At 36.5% G+C, this 20,563-nt stretch overlaps 1 protein-coding gene across 1 annotated transcript in view; it reads right to left on the bottom strand.

Moving 5' to 3' along the window:
* Positions 1-2,050: 2,050 nt before the first annotated feature.
* ACAD11 (acyl-CoA dehydrogenase family member 11) overlaps positions 2,051-20,563 on the bottom strand; it is a 99,911-nt gene continuing 81,398 nt past the window's right edge. Inside the window, 3 exon segments of the mRNA XM_027585903.2 lie at positions 2,051-5,242; positions 6,136-6,245; positions 7,045-7,161. Of these exon segments, the coding sequence (XP_027441704.1) occupies positions 5,128-5,242; positions 6,136-6,245; positions 7,045-7,161 (342 nt within the window). The 3' untranslated portion in view covers positions 2,051-5,127.

Raw genomic sequence — 20,563 nt, forward strand, 5'->3', positions numbered from 1 at the left:
ATCATCAAATGCCCATGAAAGAAGCCTGGCCAAGGCTACCTGGCTTGATTGAAAGAGGGCATTTGTCCATAGCAGACATTTTCTTAAATACATTTCACCTTATAATATCATTTACTTAAGACCTTTACTAATTTAAATCCCTTCAGAAGCCTGGGTAAAAAGTGCCTTCCTTCTGAACTTCCCAGAATCTGTTGTATCTTAATTCACGAAACGCTGAGAAAAGTTTTTTTTTTTTCTTTTTGCAAGCCTTATGCAACTTTTCTATTAAAATACTTAAATGCTGGGGTGCCTGGGTGGCTCAGTTGGTTAAGTGTCTGCCTTAGGCTCAGGTCATGATCTTAGAGTCCTGGGATCGGGCTCCCTGCTCAGTGGGGAGCCTGCTTCTCCCTCACCCTCTGCCCCTCCACCCTGCTTGTGCTCTCTTTCTCTCAAATAAATCTTAAAAAAAAAAACTTAAATGCTTACCCAAGGCAATCTAGACATTTAATACAATCCGTATCAAAGTACCACCAGCATATTTTACAGAGCTAGAACAATCCTAAAATTTGTATGGAACCACAAAAGACCCCAAATAGCCAAAGCAATCTTGAAAAAGAAACATAAAGCTGGAGGCATCACAATCCTGGACTTCAAGCTCTATTACAAAGCTATAATCATCAAGACAGTATGGTACTGGCATAAAAACAGAAACATAGATCAGTGGAACAGAATAGAAAACCCAGAAATGAACCCACAACTCTATGGTCAATTAATCTTCAACAAAGCAGCAAGGAATATCCAATGGAAAAGACAGTCTCAGATGGTGTTGGGAAAACTGGACAGCAACATGCAGAAGAATGAAACTGGACCACTTGCTTATACCATACACAAAAATAAATTCAAAATGGATGAAAGACCTAAACGTGAGACAGGAAACCTTCTAAATCCTAGAGGAGAACACAGGCAGCAATCTCTTCGTCCTCAGCCATAACAACTTCTTACTAGACACGACTCCAGAGGCAAGGGAAACGAAAGCAAAAATCAGCTACTGGGACTTCATCAAGATAAAAAGCTTCTGCACAGCAAAGGAAACAACAAAACTAAAAGACAATCTATGGAATGGGAGAAGATATTTGCAAATGATATATTGGATAAATGGATAGCATCCAAAACCTATAAAGACTTATCAAACTCAACACCCAAAAAATAATCTAGTTAAGAAACAGGCAGAAGACATGAACAGACATTTTTCCAAAGAAGACACATGGCCAAGAGACACATGAAAAGTGTTCAACATCACTCGGCATCAGGGAAATCCAAATCAAAACCTCAATGAGACACCACCACACACCAGTCAGAATGGCTAAAATCAACAACACAGTAAACAACAGATGTTGGCAGGGATGTGGAGAAAGGAGAACCCTCCTACACTGTTGGTGGGAGTGCAAGCTGGTGCGGCCACTCTGGAAGACAGTATGGAGGTTCCTCAAAAAGTTAAAAATAGAGCTACCCTATGACCCAGCAACTGCACTACTAGGTATTTATCCAAAGGATACCAGATTCAAAGGGGCACACAAACCCTGATGTTTATAGTAGCATTATCAACAATAGCCAAATTATGGAAAGAGCCCAAATGTCTACCAACTGATGAATGGATAAAGAAGAAGTGGTATATGTATATAATGGAATACTACTCAGCCATCAAAAAGAATGAAATCTTGCCATTTGCAACGACACAGATGGATCTAGAGAGTGTTATGCTAAGCAAAACAAGTCAGAGAAAGATAAATACCATATGATCTCACTCATGTAGAATTTAAGAAACAACACAGATGAACATAGGGGAAGGGGGAAAAAAAGAGGGCCGCAAACCATGAGACTCTTTAGGATAGAGAACAAACTGAGGATGATGGAGGGAGGTGGGTGGGGGATGGGATAACTGGGTGATGGGCATTAAGGAGGGCAGTTGTTGTGATGAGCACTGGGTGTTATATATAAATGATGAATCACTACATTCTACTCCTGAAACCAGTATTACACCATATGTTAACTAGATTTTTTTACTAACTAGAATTTATATGAAAACTTGAAATAAAAATAATAGAAAAAAATAATAAAATACTTAAATGCTGCCATGGACTTTGCTGCTTTTCAGGTACTCTGGTTCTCCTGGACAAAAAACGGGCATGCCTAGGACATGTAAGTAGACCACAGTTCGGGAAGAGCTAGGGTGATGTGGACCTGGGGAAGCCTCTATAAATAATCACAGGTTGATGAGAAAATCTGCTCCTTCATGATTATACTTTCTGCTGTATGTTGCTAAGGTTAAAATATCAACTATCAAAGAGATCCTTAACTGGCTACACCGCGGGACAAGCACTGCCACAACTTCCATGACCGCTTTTGTCGGGAGCCTCCTGGGAACTTCCCTGCCAGGCTGTCACGGGGCCCGTCCTCCCTGCTGCTGACCAAATGCAAATCTTGGCAAGGTCTTGCTGGGTAAAGCAGTGCCTGGTGAGCTCTCCTTCTTCCTGCCCTCCTGCCGGGTGGTTATTATAGAGGGCAACTTGTCCTTTCGGAACCAGGGAGCACGGCAAACCTGGCTGACCGTTCCGGGTGTACTGCTGCACAGTGACTCCCAGGGACAGCCTGATGACATCCTAGAAATGGCTCTGAGCTCCCACACTTAGAGTCAGTCCATCCGTTCACCGTGGCTGAGGCAAAGCGTCCTTTGATCTTTTCATTCTTGGAGACTGGAATTTTCTTTTCAAAACAACCCATATTATTCTTTATAATGTCATATCTAAATAAATGAAAGTTAGGGAAGAGAAGTGAATATCGGCCACATGGAATGACTTGCCTTAGGGATGGCTGTGTTTATGGCAGACATAAATAAAAATAGATGAAATAAGTCAGCCAGCAATTTAGCCAGTTTTCCTCAAAGGCACAGGAAAAAATTATCACAAAATTTTAAGTACAACACATAACCTTTAATTTTAATTGTTCAGAAAAAATCCTGATTTCTTCTAAGTCACAACTTTTAAAACTAGAAATAAGGTTCTATAGCTTGGGTTATAAGATTTTATCTGCTTCAAATGAGGATACCTTATAAAAATACTGTGGTTCAGAAATAGCTGAGTGCTTCTACATGGCTTCAGTGATTGTCACAATAAACCCTCAGTAGGTTAAGGGTCCTCTGGATTTAATAGTTAATCCCAGGGTACAGAAAGAAAAATGAGATGCAGAGAGGTTAAGGATCAAAGGCAAATTTAGGAGTTTAGGAGGCCCATGTGACACACAGGAATCAGAACCCAGTTTCTGTGCCAGGATGCTGAGATCATGTCCCGAGCTGAAGGCAGACACTTAACCAACAGAGCCGCCCAGGCGCCCCTAAAAATAAAATCTTAAAAAAAATACTTTTTTTGCTAAAAAAAATATGCTAACCATCACGTGAACTTTCAGTGAGTCACAATCTTTTTCCTGGTAGAGGGTCTTGCCTCCGTGTTGATGGCTGCTCACTGACCAAGGTGGTGGTTGCTGAAGGTTGGCCTGGCTGGGGCAATTTTTAAAAATATGACAATGAAGTTTGCTGCACAAATTGACTCTTTTCCTCATGAACTATTTCTCTGTAGCGTGTGATGCTATTTGATAGCATTTTACCCACAGCAGAACTTTCAAAATCGGAGTCAAACCTCTGAAATCCTGCCACTGCTTTATCAACTAAGTTTATATCATATTCTAAATCTTTGTCATTTCAACAGTCCTTATAGCATCTTCCCCAGGAGTTGATTCTACCTCAAGAAACGACTTTCTGTGCTCATCCATAAGAAGCAACTCCTCATCTGTTCAAGTTTTATCATGAGATTGCAGCAATTCAAATATAATAATAATGAACAAGTTTGAAATAGTGCAAGGATTACCAAAATGTGACACAGAGACATGAAGTGAGCAAATGCTGTTGGAAAAATGGTGCTGAGTTGCTTGATGCAGAGTTGCCATAAACCTTTGATTTGTAAGAAGTGCAAAAAGTGAAGCACAATAAAACAAGGTATGCCTTACATCCACATTTTATCATTTCCATATATAATCACTACTTAAAAAGTATTGATGAGATATTTTACTTTTTTCTCACACTAAGTCTTCAAAATTTGGTATGTATTTCACATTTACTTTGTTTCTTAATTTGGATGCTGAATTTCCAGGCAAAATACTTGCTCCATATTTAGATTTCATAAAATTTACATTTGAAAAAGTCAATTCACATACCCAAGTTATTGCGAGCATACTTAAAAGTTTTCTAGTTAACTTAGTTAAGAACGATATTTAATTAAAATTTTACACAATCAAAAGTTCCTCAGTTGCACTAGGTACAAATAAGTGCTCAAGAGTCACTTGTGGCCAGTGGCCACTGTATTGGGCAGCACTGATTTAAAGAGCCGTAGGATGTTTGCTTAGGGTGTTGATATTAACGGGATGGCATTCAGAACAGATGGTTTGTAATCTCTTCTCAAAACTAAATAACTTTCTTGTAGCTTAAACTATCCACTGTGCTCATCAATATATTATACATAATTAAAAACCTTCTTAATTATGTTTTCTCATAATGGGCCATGTTTTCTAGTAAACTTTAAAATGCATTCAGATTTTATGTATAAATGCTTTCTGTTGAATTATGAAGAGGCTTATACGAATTCTAAAATGATTCAGTCATGCATCTTTCTCCAGTGCAAACACTGTGGTCCTACAAAGTGTTAAGCCACCCCCTACAACCAGCGTTAGAAAGGACATCCCACCGTATTTTTTACAGAGCAATGACTCCTTGAATATTTATTTAAATGGAACAGATCCTGGGAATCAAAAAGTGAAAATATTTTTAGGCCTATGCTTTAGCGCTCCAGTTTACTTCGTTATTTCTTTACAAGTTGCGTGTTTTAAAAATAAAGGCTCAACACATCGGTAATAGACTGAACGATGGCAGCTATAGAATTTCATATTTAACTTAAACCTTTGTGACCCTTGAATGACAAAACCTAGTGATCAAAACAGATGCTCAAATGTTTACTGAAAATGAGTAATTAATCCTGCGCTCAAACCGGTGCAAATGCTAGCGGCAGTGATGTCTGTGTAAAGGTGAGACACTGCCGCCTCCTACACCTTGGACCTCACGCCTCCAGCTTGGTCCCGCAGCTCCATCGCTGCGATTGCCGAGAGGTGCACTTCATCGGGCCCATCCGCTAAGCGCAGAGCCCGTGTTAGGGCATACCTAAAAGGAGCAGGAATGGCAGGAGTTATCAATGAGGAACATGATACTTTAACATCAGTCACTGTGACTCTAAGCCAAGACTATTCATTTTTGAAATCTTGCCAAGGCAGTGATAAGAAAAAGAGCACAGAGAGAATCAAGGAGAGTTAAGTCCAAGGGCATGTGAAATGCCACCGAAAGTTCTCACTTTGGGGAGAGGAATCTTAAATGGCTCAGTGCAATGGGCTTAATCTCAGTCTTGGTTTGCTTTAGGGTTCTAGAAGTTGCTAGAACTAAGAGATATCTTAGGTAAGCCACAGGGAGTGAAGTATAAATATGTAATACTTATATACTAGACATATGTAGTACTAGATATTTAGTTCTTATGGTTAAAAATTGATGGGAAAAACTGGTGTGGCACCAGACTTCTGTCTCCAGTGTGGGAGAGAAGGTGGCAGGGGCACTGTGCGGTGATGGGCACTGCAGAGTGTTCCTTGACTCCCAGCAACCAGAATCTGGACATGAGATGGTCACTGGCCTGAGGCATCCCTGTGGAGGTGGCACACAGTCCTAAGGACATACCCAAGCCTGGCTCTGGGTGCCCTCTGCCATGTGTGCTCCTGTATGATCATTCTGGTTTCAGGGTGAACCCCCAGTGCCATTTCCTCACTAGCTCATGAACCCCAATGGACCCCCTCGGTGTAAAAGTTAACATCATTGAGCGAAATGATAACTGTAATCATAAGAGCAACTATTTATTGGTGCTGGGTACCTATATTACCTCATTTAGCCTTGAATTATATTTTTAGTATCTTTCTTTTCTTATGAAACAATTAGGGTCAAGGCAGCTGTAGATTTTTAATTCCATTCCAAGACTGTCAAATGTAGATGATTACTAAGTGACATCTACTTACATGTTAGCCAGAGGGTAATCCTGGGAAACACCTGCACCTCCACACACTTGGATCGCCCGGTCAATAATTTTGCAGACGGCCCGAGGGGTGGCCACTTTAATCATTGCAATCTACATAAGCAAGATATAAAAAGAATGTTCCTTTCTTAGACAATACACAATGTGGCAGAATTTGATATAATCTGTATTTTCTTTGTGAAATGAGACAAGGGAACTTTCCCACATGAATTCATCACTGAAACAGGATCTTTGATGGAAGCCAACAAAGAGACCCATTGTAATGAGGCTAATAATGGCCATATTTCAGTCAATATAGACATTCTGGAAAGAGATATCTCTTCCAAATCATATTTTATTATTTATGACCTACCTTGTTTCCAAAAGGATTTAAGGCAGCTGATAAATCACATTCATCACCTTAGGGATCATAAAAAGAATTCAAGAGCCTTCATTAATCAGTTTTCTCTTAGCAATTTTTATTGGTTTTTAGAATTAAATGATTACAGTCTTACTCCATATAAGCCAGAAACATAAAAAGATAGGAGATGAGAGGCATCTTTTACGAAGCATTTATACTACACGGTAGCAAGGTCAGATACTTTGCCCAAGGCCACATGGCAGAAAGTGACATACTGGGTATAATTCCAAGTCTGTATAGTCTTGGATTTCCCTCCTCCCTGTTGCTGCATCTCGAGAATGCTGAAGATGTTCTATATCCTGAAAATCATTCCCTAAAACAGGCAAGTGAAAGGAAAACTAGCAAGTGACATATATTTATAATCTTGAAACCAAAATCACAGAAATTGTTTTCAATATTCTGAGTGCCATCAAGCCACCATGAAACCTGAAATGCCCAGTGGGTGAAAGAAACTGAAGAAGGCTTGGCAGACAGTGGTCCAAGGGGCCTCACCTCCTTCCTAGTGCCAGCCCAGCCCAGGGTGTCAATGCTGTCTGCGGCTTTCAGGATCAACAAACGTATCTTCTCAATGGCAATGCGGCTTTCAGCAATCCAGTGAGCCACAACCTCCTGCAGGGGAGCAAAGAGCAGCAAATAGGAGGAATGGCTAAGCTGGCATGAGTCCACATCTAACACGACCTTGTAGCTTGGTGAAACACTCTAGGCCAAGGACTGTTCCTAAGCCTTACTCTGTTTTTTAATGGAAGAGTTAATTCATTTGATATATACCAGCCAACCATGTACTTGTGCAATGCTAAAGTTAACACTGCCAGACTTTAGAAAGATATTTTATTTGCTCAGAAAAATAATTTATTTTGGATATCTTGATGTCTGAAGGTCAAGATGGCTGAACTGAGCAACCATCTTATTGCTCTAACATTCCTCACTGGCCCTCCTGAATGCTTATCTCATAGTCTCATTGAGACTTGGATAAATGTCTGATGGTGAACTTGCTTATAGACAATTGAGATGATCCCCGGGACAATGTCAGTGTGGGGAAGGTGCAGCAGTCCTTTGTTGTGTTATTATTTAGCAACAATGACCTTTACCTTTGGTGAACAGTTCTATGAATTGTACCACATGTATAGATTGCTGTAGCCACAATCAAGATACAGAACAGTTCCATCTCCCCTTAGAGCTGCTGCCCCTTTTTAGTCACACCCTCCCCAACCCCTAAACTCACAACCACGGATGGGTTATCAATTACTATAGTTTTTGCCTTTTTCAGAATGTCATATAAATGGACTCATGTAGTATGTATTTAGAGACTGGCTTCTTTCAGCATAATGCTTTTGAGTATCACTGACCAAGTTGTTATGTGTACCAACTGTCCATTCCTTTTTATCAATGAGTAATATTCCATTGTAAGGATGTACCAGTTTGTTTATCCATTCCCCTGCTGAAGGATATTTGGGTTGTTTCTAGTTTTTGGTGATTATTAACAGAGCTTCTGTAATCATGTGCATACAAGTTTTTGTATGACTATACTTTTCATTTTTTAAAGCAGCTGTGGGAAATGGAATTATTAGATCATCTGGTAAATGCTTATAAGAAACTGTCAGTTTTCCAGACCAACTGTACCATTTTGCATTCCCACCTGTGGTGTATAATAGTTTCAGCTGCTTTCCAAACCATTAGCACTTGGTAGTTTTTTTTTTTTATGTATTAGTCATTTTAACAGTATGTAGAACTATTTCATGGTAGTTTAAATTTGCATTTCCCTATGACTAATGTTGATCACCTCTTGATGAGTTTATTTGCCATCTATATATTCTCTTTGGTGACACGTCTGTTCATGTCATTTCCCCACTTTTTAAATTGGATTGTTTTCTTACTGCTGTTTAGAGAGCTCTTTATTAAGGATACAAGTCAATTGTCACGTGGGCAATTTGCAAATATCTTCTCCCAGTCTGTAACATTTTCATTCTCTTAATAGTGACTTTCAAAGAACAAATGTGATTAAATTTAATGATATCCAATTTGTCAACTTTTTCTCTTATGGGTTGTGCTCTTGGGGCATGTCTTAAGAACATTTTGCCTAATCTTGTCACAAACATTTATCCCTGTTTTTTTTCCCGAAAGTTTTATAGTTTTACCTTTTACATTTAGATCTATGATTTATTTGGAGTTAAATTTTGTGTGAGGTGTGAGGTTTAGGACAAGGTTCATTTTTTTTTTTTTTGCCTATGAATGTCCAACTATTCCAACACCATTTACTATAAAGATTAACCTTTCCCCATTGAACTGGCTTTGTACCTATATAAAAAATTGTTTGACTCATATTTTTATGAGTCTATTTCTGGACTCTGTTCTGTTCCAAAGACCTATGTGTCTCTCCTTTTGCTAATACCACACAGTCTTCAGATTAGGTAGTGATGTGCCTACAACTTTCTTCTTCAAATTGTTATTTTAGTTTCTTTGCATTTCACATAATTTTTAGGACAGGTTGCCATTATATCCACAAAAATGTCCTGCCAGGATTCAGACTGGTATTATGTTAAATCTGTAGAAGAATTTGAGGACAGCTGACATCTTTACTATTAGTCTAACAGTCCACGAACACAGTATTTCTCTATATTTATTTAGGTTTCCTTTATCAATTCTATAATTTTTAGCATTTGGATACTACACATTTTGTTAGATTTGTGCTTTTTTAAAAGTGTATTATAAATAGCATTTTTAAATTTCAGTTTCCAATTGTTCACTGCTTGTATATAGACAATTGATTTTGTGTGTTGATCTTGTATCCCATGACTTTGCTTAAGTTCTATTCTAGGAAGGTTGTTTTGTTTGATAGATTCCTAAGGATTTTCTAACAATCATGTTGTCTGTGAATATGGACAGTTTTACCTATACCGCCCCCCCCCAAATATATGTACTTTCTTTTTCTTGACTCACTGCATTGGCTAGGACTTCCCCTCTATGATGATAAATAGGAGTGGTTAGAGTAAACATCCTTGCTTTGTTCCTAATCTTGGGGGAAAAGCATTTAGTCTTGCACCATAAGCATGTTAGCTGTAGAATTTTTTAGATGCTCCGCATTGGGTTGAATAAATTCCTTTCTATTCCTAGTTTGCTGAGAGTTTTCATTATGAATACATACTGAATTTTGTCAAGTGCTTTTCTGGATCAACTGACATGATCATGTACTTTTTCAGGCTAATATGGCAGATTACAATAATTACTTTTCTTAGTAATTGATTTTTGAATATGAATGAGCCTTGCATTCCTGGGATAAATCTTACTTGGTTGTGGTATAATATTCTTTTTATATATTGCTGGACTTTATTTCCTAATAGGTTTTTGCATCTATATTGGTCTAGTTTGTTCTTATCTGGTTTTGGATTAGGGCAATTCTAGCCTCATAAAATGAGTTGGCAAGTGTTTCCTCTATTTCTACTTTGTGGAAGAGATGATTACATAGAATTGGTGTTCTTTCTTCTTTAATTATTTAGTAACATTTACCAGTGATACCATCTGGGCCCAGTCATTTCTTATTTCAGGAGCTTTTAAACTATGAATTCAACTTCTTTAATAGTTGTAGAATACTCTATTTCACTTCAGTGAGTTTTGGTAGTTTATGAATCTTGACAAATTGGTCCATTTCATCTAAGTTGTTAAATTTATATGCTCTGCACACATGCCTGCATGTGTGGGTTCCAAGGCCCACATTTGGAGTCGGGGAGCCTCCACTTCAGTTCCAAGCCCCATCCCCCAATCCAGCTTTTCCCAGAGAGTTCTGCAGTGTAGCTTATAGGTATACATAGATTAATAATGTTGTTACTTCCAGTGACTTCTACTTCCAGAAAGATGAAATAGATGCACCTTTCCCTATTCCTTTTGCTGAATACAACTAAAAACCTGGGCATTATTTATAAAGCAAACATTGGAAGACTCTGATAGGTAAAGAGAAGGAAGCAGACTGGCTAAGCTAGAAGAACAACATGGTAGTGAGTTCCCTGGGTTTTCTTTTTCTGTAATACATCCCAGACTTGGAGCTGAAAAAGTTAACAAACTGAAAATGCCTGTGAGCACAGACATAAATTTTTGAAAAATACCCCCAACAAAAGTCTACTCTATTTAGCTGAGGGTAATTTGGTAGGGGCAGCCTAGCAAAATAGAAAACTTTTAAAAGTCACCAATCACAAGGAAAGAGACCAAGAGAGGAAGAAAGGAACAGACAAGAACTACAAAAACAACCAGAAAACAATTAGCAAAACGGCAATAAGAACATATCAGTAAATATTTTAAATGTAAATGATTAAATGCTCTAATCAATCACAGCATAGGGTGATGGAATGGATAAAAAAAACAAAACAACAAAACAAAAAAGAAGACTCATCTATATGCTGCCTACAAGAGACTCACTTCAGACCTAAAGACACATAAAGACTGAAAGTGAAATGATGGAAAAAGATATTCTCTGTGAATGGAAGTGAAAAAAAGCTGTGTAGCAATAATTAGACAAAATAGACTTTAAAGCAAAAACTGGGGGTGCCTGGGTGGCTCAGTTGGTTGGGTTACCTGCCTTCGGCTCAGGTCATGATCTCAGAGTCCTGAGATTGAGCCTGGGTCAGGCTTCCTGCTCAGTGGGGAGTGTGCTTCTCTCTCTCCCTCTGCCCCTCCCCTTTCTCATGCACTCTCTCTCTCTCAAATAAATACATAAAATCTTAAAAAAAATGGAAATTAAAAAAAATAAAAACTGTTGGGCCACCTGGCTGGCTCAGTCATTTGAGCATGTGACTCTCAGGGTTTTGAGTTCAAACCCTACACTGACCATGGAGCCTACTTAAAAACAACAAGAAACCATAACAAGAGATGAAGGGCACTATATAATGATAAAGGGATCAACTGAACAAGAGGATAGAACAGATGTAAAAATCTATGCACCCAACACTGCAGCACCTAAATACGTAGGGCAAATATTAACAGACATAAAAAGAGAAACTGACAATAATACAATAATAGTAGAAGACTTTAGCACTCCACTTACATCAATGGATAGATCATTGAGGCAGAAAGTCAACAAAAAAACAGTGTCTTTGAATGACACATTAGACTAAATGGACCTAACAATACACCGGGAACATTCCATCCAAAAACTACAGAATATATATTCTTTTCAAGTGCACATGGAACATTCTCCAGGATAGATCACATTAGGCCACAAAATAAGTCCCAACAGATTTAGGAAAATTTAAATCGTATCAAGCATCTCTTCTAAGCACAATGGTATGAAACTAGAAATCAATTACAACAACAACAAAAAAGGAAAAAACACAAACATGTAGAGGCTAAACAACAAGCTACTAAACAACCGATGAATTAATAAAGGTATCAAAGAGGAAATTAAAAAATACATGGAGACAAATGAAAATGAAAACACAATGATTCAAAGTGTATGGAGTGCAGTAAAAGCAGTTCTAAGAGGAAAATTTATAGTAATATAGATCTAGAAAGAAGAAAAATCTCAAACAATCTAATCTTACACCTAAAGTAACTAGGAAAAGAAGAAATAAAGCCCTAAGTTAGTGGATAAAATAGGAAATAAAGATCAGAGCAGAAATAAAATTGATAAACCATTGGCCAGACTCATCTGGAGAGTCAAGTCAAGAAAAAAACAGAGAAAACCCAAATAAAATAGGAAATGAAAGAGAAGGAACAGCTGACACCACAGAAATAAAAAGAATTAGAAGAGACTACTATGAACAATTATATGCCAACAAAATGGACATCCTATAAATGGATAAATTCCTAGAAACATACAATCTTCCAAAAATGAATCAGGAAGAATGATTACTGGTAATGAAATGATTCAATAATAAAAAAAATTCTCAGCAAACAAGAGTCCAGGACTAGATGGCTTCACAATTCTACCAAACATTTAAAGAAAAGTTAATACCTATTCTCAAACTATTCCAAAGAATGAAAGAGGAAGGAAAGCTTCCAAATTCTTCCTACAACACCAGCATTATGCTGAAACCAAAACCAGATAGACACTACAAAACAAGAAAACTACAGGTCAATATCCCTGATGAACATAGATGCAAAAATCCTCAACACATTCAACAATACAATAAAGGATCATCAACCACAATCAAGTGGGATTTATTTTGGGGATGCCAGTATGGTTCAATATCTGCAAATCAATCAATGAGTATACCACATTAACAAAATGAAGGATAAAAATCATATGATTATCTCAATAGATGCAGAAATAGCATTTGACACAATTCAACTTCAGTTCATGATAAAAACTCTCAACAATGTGGCTATCGTGGGAACACACCTCAATATAATAAAGGCCATATATGACAACTCCACAGCTATCATACTCAATGGTGAAAAACTGAGAGCTTTTCCCCTAAGATCAAGAATAAGACAAGGATGTTCACTCTCACCCACTTTATTGAATATAGTGAATTAATACCCATCCTTCTCAAACTAGTCCAAAAGATATAAGAGGAAGGAAAACTTACAAATTCATTCTATAGGGCAGTATCATCCTGATACCAAAACCAGATAAAGACACCACAAAAAAAAGAGAACTGCAGGCCAATATTTCCGATGGATATAGATGCAAAAATCCTCAACAAAATAGCAAACAGAGCCCAACAGTACATTTAAAAAATCATTCACCATAATCAAGTGGGATTTATTCCCAGGATGCAAGGGTGATTCAATATTTGCAAAACAATCAATGTGATACATCACATCAATGAGAAAAGATAAAAACCGTCTGATCATTTCCATAGATGCAGAAAAAACATTTGACAAAGCACACATCTGCTCATGATAAAAACCCTCTGCAAGGTAGCCTCATCAAAGAAACTGAAATCTCAGCAAAGAAGTAGAAGATATAAAGAAAAACCAATTAGATATTTTATAGCTGAAAAATGAATTTTTAAAAAATATTTTATTTATTTATTTGACAGAGACAGCGTGAGAGGGAACACAAGCAGGGGGAGTGGGAGAGGGAGAAGCAAGCTTCCCACCGAGCAGGGAGCCCGATGTGGGGCTCGATTCCAGGACCCTGGCATCATGACCTGGGCTGAAGGCAGACACCCAACAACTGAGCCACCCAGGTACCCTGAAATAATTTTTTAAAAGATTTATTTTAGAGAGAGAGAGTGAGCGGGGGGGGGGGAGGGGTAGAGGGAGAGGCAGACCCCCTACTGAGCAGGGAGCCAGACCTAGGGCTGGATCCCAGGACCCTGGGACCTGAGCTGAAGGCAGATGCTTAACGGACTGAGCCACCCAGGCACCCCTGAAAAATGTAATAATTTAAATAAAAAGCTCAGTGGATGGACTCAACAGCAGAATAGCAGGTACAGAGGAACAAATCAGTGAACTGAAAGGACAAGAGAAATTGTCAAATCTGAACCACAGAGAAAATACACTGAAAAATATTTTTGAAAGAATACCATCTTAGGGACCTGTGAACTAAAACAAAAAATCTAACTTTCATGTCATCAGAGTCCAAGAAGTAGAGAAAGAGGGAAAGACTGAAAAAATACTCAAAGAAATAATGGTGAAAACTTCCCAAATGTGGCAAGAGATAAAACCTACAGATTTAAGAGGCTGAGTGAATGCAGAGCAGGATAAACTGAAGAAATTCATGAAAAGACACATCACAATTAAACTTCAAAAAATGACACAACTGTAAATGCAGCCAGAAGAATGACATCTCACCTAGAGGGGAAATGTGTATATGCCAGAAGAGAGTGGTACGATATTTTTCAAGTACTAAAAGAAATGTCAACACAGAATCCTATACCCAATGAAGATATACATCAGGAATGAAGGAGAAATCAACATGTTCTCAAATAAAGAAAAACAAAAAATTTGTCCCCACTTGATTCTTAAAGAATGGCTAAAGGAATTTCCCTAAACAGAAAAGATAAAAGAGGAACCTTAGGAAATCAGGAAGAAAGAATGAACATAGTAAGAAAATATATAGCTAAATACAATTGGTTTTTCATTGCTTCTTGAAGCAAATTTAACTGTTTAACAGTTAAAGCAAAAATTGTAACACTGTGATGTCATTCTAAATTTATGTAGAAGAAATATTTAAGACAATTATAAATGAAGGAGGTTAAAGGGATTTAAATTAAGGGAGGTAAAGTTTCTATACTTCACTCAAACTGGTAAAATGAGGACACCAGTAGACTGATAAAATATGTGCACTTATACAAATATGTATTTATTTCTATAATGTAATACCTAGACCAACCACTAAAAGAGCTATACAAAAAGGTACACTGAGAAACACTATAGATGAATCAAAATGGAATTCTAATTAAATTAATCTAAAAGAATGCAGGAAAAAGAAAACAAATGAAAAACAGAGAACAAACACAAAACAAAAAATTAAATGCACACTTAAGCCATAACATGAATTATTACAAAGACAAAGACTGACAGAGTGGATTAAAAAACATGACACACCTAGGTGCCAACCAGAAGAAATTCACTTCAAATATAATGATATAAGCAAAATGAAAACAAAACAAAATAAATAAAAACTATGTAATATGCAAACATAATCAAATGAAAGCAGGACTAGCTATATTACTCTCAGATGAAGCAGACATCTGAACAAAGAAAATTACCAAAGACAAGAGGGTCATTATACAATGATAAAAGGGTAAATCCATCAAGAAGTAGCAATCCTAAATGTGTATGTATCAAACAATGGAGCTGCTGAATATGTAAAACAAGGACTGATAGAAATGAAAGGAGCACTAAACAAATTCACAATCCTAGCTGGAGACTTCAATATCCCTCTCCCAACTACTGATAGAACAACTAGACAGAAAATCAGCAAGAATATAGAGGAATTCAACAACATCATCAAGCAACAGGATCTAATAGACATTTATAGAACATTCCACCCAACAGAATGCACATTTTTTTCAAGTGTCCTCAAACATATAGTAGGATAAACCATATCCTGAGCCATAAAACAAATCTCAACAAATTTGTAAGAAATGAAATAATACAGTTTCTTCTGTAACCACAATGGGATCAAACTAAAATTAAGAACAGAGTAACAGGAAAATCTCCAAACACTTGGAAACTAAGTAACACACCTCTTAAATAATTCACGTGTCAAAGAAGAGTCTCAAAGGAAATTGAAAAATACGCTGAGCTGAATTAACATGAAAACACAATATATCACAATTTGTGGGACGCAGGTAAAGCAGTACTGAGAGGGAAATTTATAGCACTAAAAAACACACATTAGAAAAGAGGAAAAGTCTCAAATCAATAATCCACGCTACCATTTTAAGAAACAAAATAAATACAAAGAAAGCAAAAGGAAGTATATAATAAAGAGCAGAAATCAATAAAATCAAAAAAAGAGAAAAATCAATGAAACAAATATCTTGTTAATATTAAGCCCTAATATAACAATTATCATATTTTATAGTTTTGTAAATTAATAGTTAATACATTTTATATTCTTTGAAAAGATCAGTAAAAGCAACAGACCTCTAGCAAGACTAACAAAGGAAAAAGTAGGCACAAATTACTAATGTCAAGAATGAAACGGGATATATCACTAAAGACTCTGCAGACATCAATAGAGTAACAAGATTATTGTGAACATCTCTAAACAATAAATGTGACAGCTTAGATAAAATGGACCACTCCCTCAAAAAATACAAACAACCACAACTCACCCAATGTAAAATAGGTAAGTTAAATAGCCCTGTAACTATTAAGGAAATTAATCTTTAAAAAACTACCCCTCCAACCCCAAATCTCCAGGCCTAAATAGTTTCATTAGAGATTCTACCAAATGTTTAAAGAGTAATTAATACCAGTCTAAACAATCTCTTTCAAAAAGTAAAAGAGATGGGAACACTTCCCACATCCTTTTGTAAAGACAATACTATCCTAATATCAAAAGCAGATAAAGACAGTACAAAAAACCAAACAAACAAAAAAAAACTACTGACCAACATCCTTCATGAATTCACATGCAAAAATCCTTAACAAAACATTAGCAAGTAGAACTCAGCAAAATATATAAAAGAATTACACACCATGACAAAGTAGGGTTTATTTCAAGGATGCAAAGCTGGTTCAGTACTTGAAAATCAATCAACGTACTCTACCATATTAACAAGGCTAGAGAAGAAAAATCCATGGTTGTATAAACCAATGCAGAAAAGTTATTTGACAAAATTCAATTCATTCACGATAAAAGATAAAAATTCTCAGAAAACTAATTATAGAGGGAAACTCGACAAAGAATATCTAAAAAACCTACAGCTAACATTATATTTAATGTTCCCCTAAGATTGAGAACAAGCAAGGATAATTCACTCTCCCCTTTCTTATTCAATATAGCGCTGGAGGTTCTAGCTAGTGCAATGAGGCAAGACAAGGAAACAAAATATATATGTATCTGAAAGGAAGAAATAAGACTTTCTCTTATTTACAGATAACATCATGGTCTACAAAAAAAACCTGATCTACAAAACTAATAAGTGAGTTCAGCAAGGTCGCTGAATACAAGATAAACATACAAAAATCAATTATATTTATATATAGTTATATATACTTATATATATATATTTATATATACTAGTAATGAACACCGAAATTAAATGCACAATATCATTTATAATCACAAAAAACTAAAATACTTAGATGTAAATATAACAAAACACACATAGGATTTGTATGCTGAAAGCTGCACAGAGACAATAACAGAAATCAAAGAAAAGCTAAATGAGTGGAGAGACATACTGTGTTCACGGATTAGATGACACAATGTAATAAAGATGTCAGTTCTTCCTAAACTGATATATAGGTTTAACACAATTCCTATCAAAATCCCAAGAGGATTTTTTTTTTAAAGATATAGATAAGATTATCCTAAAATTTATATGGAAAGGCAAAGGAACTAGAATAGCTGAAATAATTTTGAAAGAGAATAAAGTGAGATGAATCAGTCATCCTGATTTCAAGACTGATATATAACTATAGTAATCAAGACTGTGTGGTATTGGCAGAGGGGAAGACATAGATAAAAGGACAGATCAGAGAACCTGGAAATAGACCCACACAAATATGCCTGACTGATTTTTGAGAAAGGTGTGAAAACAATTCAGTTAAGGAAGGATAGCCTTTTCAACAAATGGTGCTGGAGTATGTGAACATCCATAGGCAAAGAAATATACTTTGACCTAATTCTCATACCTTATACAAAAATTAACTCAAAATAGATTGCAGATTCAAATGTAAAACTTTTAGAGAAAAATTATAGGAGAAAATCTTCAGGCTCTAGGGCTAGGCAAAGTGTTCCCAGACTTGAGACTAAAAACACAATCCATAAAAGGAAAACTGACAAATTAGAGCTCCTCAGAATGAAACACTTTTGGTCTGTGAAAGACCCTGTTAAGGGGATAAAAAGATAAGCTACAGAGAGGGAGAAAATATTTGCAAGTCAATACTGGCAAAGGACATTATCTAGAATATATGAAGAACTCTCCAAACTCAACAGTTAAAAAATCACACACACACACAAAATTCGGGTAGAACATGGACATAAGATGTGAACCAAAGAGGATATAAGACGGCAAATAAGCACATGAAAAGATGTTCAACATGACTAGCCATTAGGAAAATATAAATTAAAACCACAATGAGATATCACTATAAATCTATCGGATGGCTTAAAAAACAAAAACAAAAACAAAAAAAAACAAATAGTGACAACACCATATGCTGGTGGGGATGTGGAGAAAGTGGATCATTCATACACAGCTGGTGAAAATGAAAAACAGTTTAGCTACTCTGGAAAAGAGTTTGGTGATTTCTTTAAAAACTGAACAAGCTACTCCCCATATGACCCAGCATTTTTGGGCATTAATCCCAGAGAAATAAAGACATGTTCACACAAAAACCTGTATGTGAATGTTTATAGGATCTCTATTTGTAACATCCACAAACAGGAAACAACCCAGATATCCCTCATCAGGTAAACAGTTAAACTGTGATAATCCACACCAAGGAATACCACCCAGTAATAAAAAAGGAACCAACTATTGATACACATAACCTGGATGAATCTCCAAAGAATTACGCTGAGTGCAAAACACCAACCCCAAAAGTTTATATACTGTATGATTCCATTCTTGAGATGATAAAATTCAAAAATGAAGAACACATTAAAGATTACCAGGGGTTAATGAGGAGGTGATGAGAATGAGGAAGTGGGTGTTGCCATTAAAGGACAAGATGAGGGATCCTTGTGGCAATGAAAATGTTCTATATCTTGAATATATCAGTGACAATAACCTGGTTCTGATGTTGTACTGTAGTTTGGCAAGATGTTACCATTGGGAGAAACTTAGGAAAGGGTATAAGGAATCTCTCTGTATTACTTTTTACATCTACATGTGAATCTACAATAATTTCAAAATAAAATTTTTATTTTAAAAAATTGGTACTTGCTTCTTAATTGTCTTAGTGAGTTTTCTCGATTGGTCAAGATTTGGAAGAGAAGTGGGGAGGTAAGTGGAGAATACAGAGACCAAACCTTATCATAAATCCCACAAGCAAGCAAACTTCAGGATTCAGCAGTGAAACTCAGGAGACAATGACAGATGCTTCTGGTTGGCCATAAAGGGTTTGTTGTTGTTGTTCCCATTCCTAGTCACAGAACTGTTGTTTACAGTGGAGAACAGTATCTGTTAAGTCTCACCAGCAGCCAATTACAGTGCTATTATTTGAGCCACATTAACCTTCCACAGTCATTTTTATGCTTGGTTTTATGTTTGCTCTAGTACCTTTCTTAAACAGTGGATATTTGATCAGTTTCCCTATAACAGTAACATTCAATATAATAGCTGCTAATAACCACATGTGGCTACTGAACATTTGAAATATGCCTCGTCTGAATTGAGATGTTTCGTAAGTGTGAAATATACACCCAATTTAGAAAAATCAGTAGTTTTTAAAAAAGAATGAAGAATACCTTAATCTTTTTATATTGATTTCATGTTGAAATGATAACATTTTGGATATACTGGGTTAAATAAAATAGATTATAAAAATCGATTTCATCATTTCTTTTACTTTTAAAAAATGTAGCTACTAGAAATTTTTTTTTTATTTAAAGCCTTTTTTTTTAACGTTCAGTTACTAGAAAATTTTAAATTACATTTGTGGCTCAAACTACAGTTGAGTCTATTGGATGACTCTGGAGGTTGAAACAAGGTAACAACTCCAGACAAGCCCCGGCAGTAAATATCTTTTTGATGACTGTAAAGCTAGGTGATTATAACTTCATGAACAGATCACAAATACATTTATTTCTTAGCTTTTGAATAAGGGAAAGTGTTCTCCGTTGGGTCTCTACCAACCCTAGATTTGCTGAAAAGCATTCAGTGGGCAGAAAATGAGTGCTCTAAGGAGTTGCCGTATTTATTTACTAAGACATTATTTTGATATAGAACTTTTTGCTTTAGTGCCTGGAATAATTTAGAAGGCAGCTGGAAAGAGTCTCCAAATTCAGGGAAATGGAATGTTACTTACACAAACTGAAAAAAAAAATCTGGCTCAGATTTTTGTTTATGACATGCCTCCACATCTCTTTTGCTTCTGCCAGATCATTTTCTTTGTGCCAAATGCAAGAAGTTTCCAGTGAAGGGAGGCATATTTTTGAAAAGCTCAGGCTTGCTCTGCTTGATACATTAACTTACAAAAAGCAGGTGGGAAATTTCCCTCTAGTACAGTGTTAAAAGTATCTCTCATGAAACTTAAGGAGAGTACTTTTATGTGTTCAAGATGTCTGTGTATCAACCTCTCCGTGTCCTTGCTGCATCCTGCTCCAGGGTTTGGGCGGCAATCTTGAAAAGAGAAAAGTATAGGAAGGGAAACTAATGCCACGAGCAACTCTAGCTCCTACTCAGAGTAGCATGGAGTTGTATCCACGGTCCCAAAAGTTCACACC

The sequence above is a fragment of the Zalophus californianus genome, chromosome 1, assembly GCF_009762305.2.
Source record: "Zalophus californianus isolate mZalCal1 chromosome 1, mZalCal1.pri.v2, whole genome shotgun sequence".
Taxonomy (NCBI): Eukaryota; Metazoa; Chordata; class Mammalia; order Carnivora; family Otariidae; genus Zalophus; species Zalophus californianus.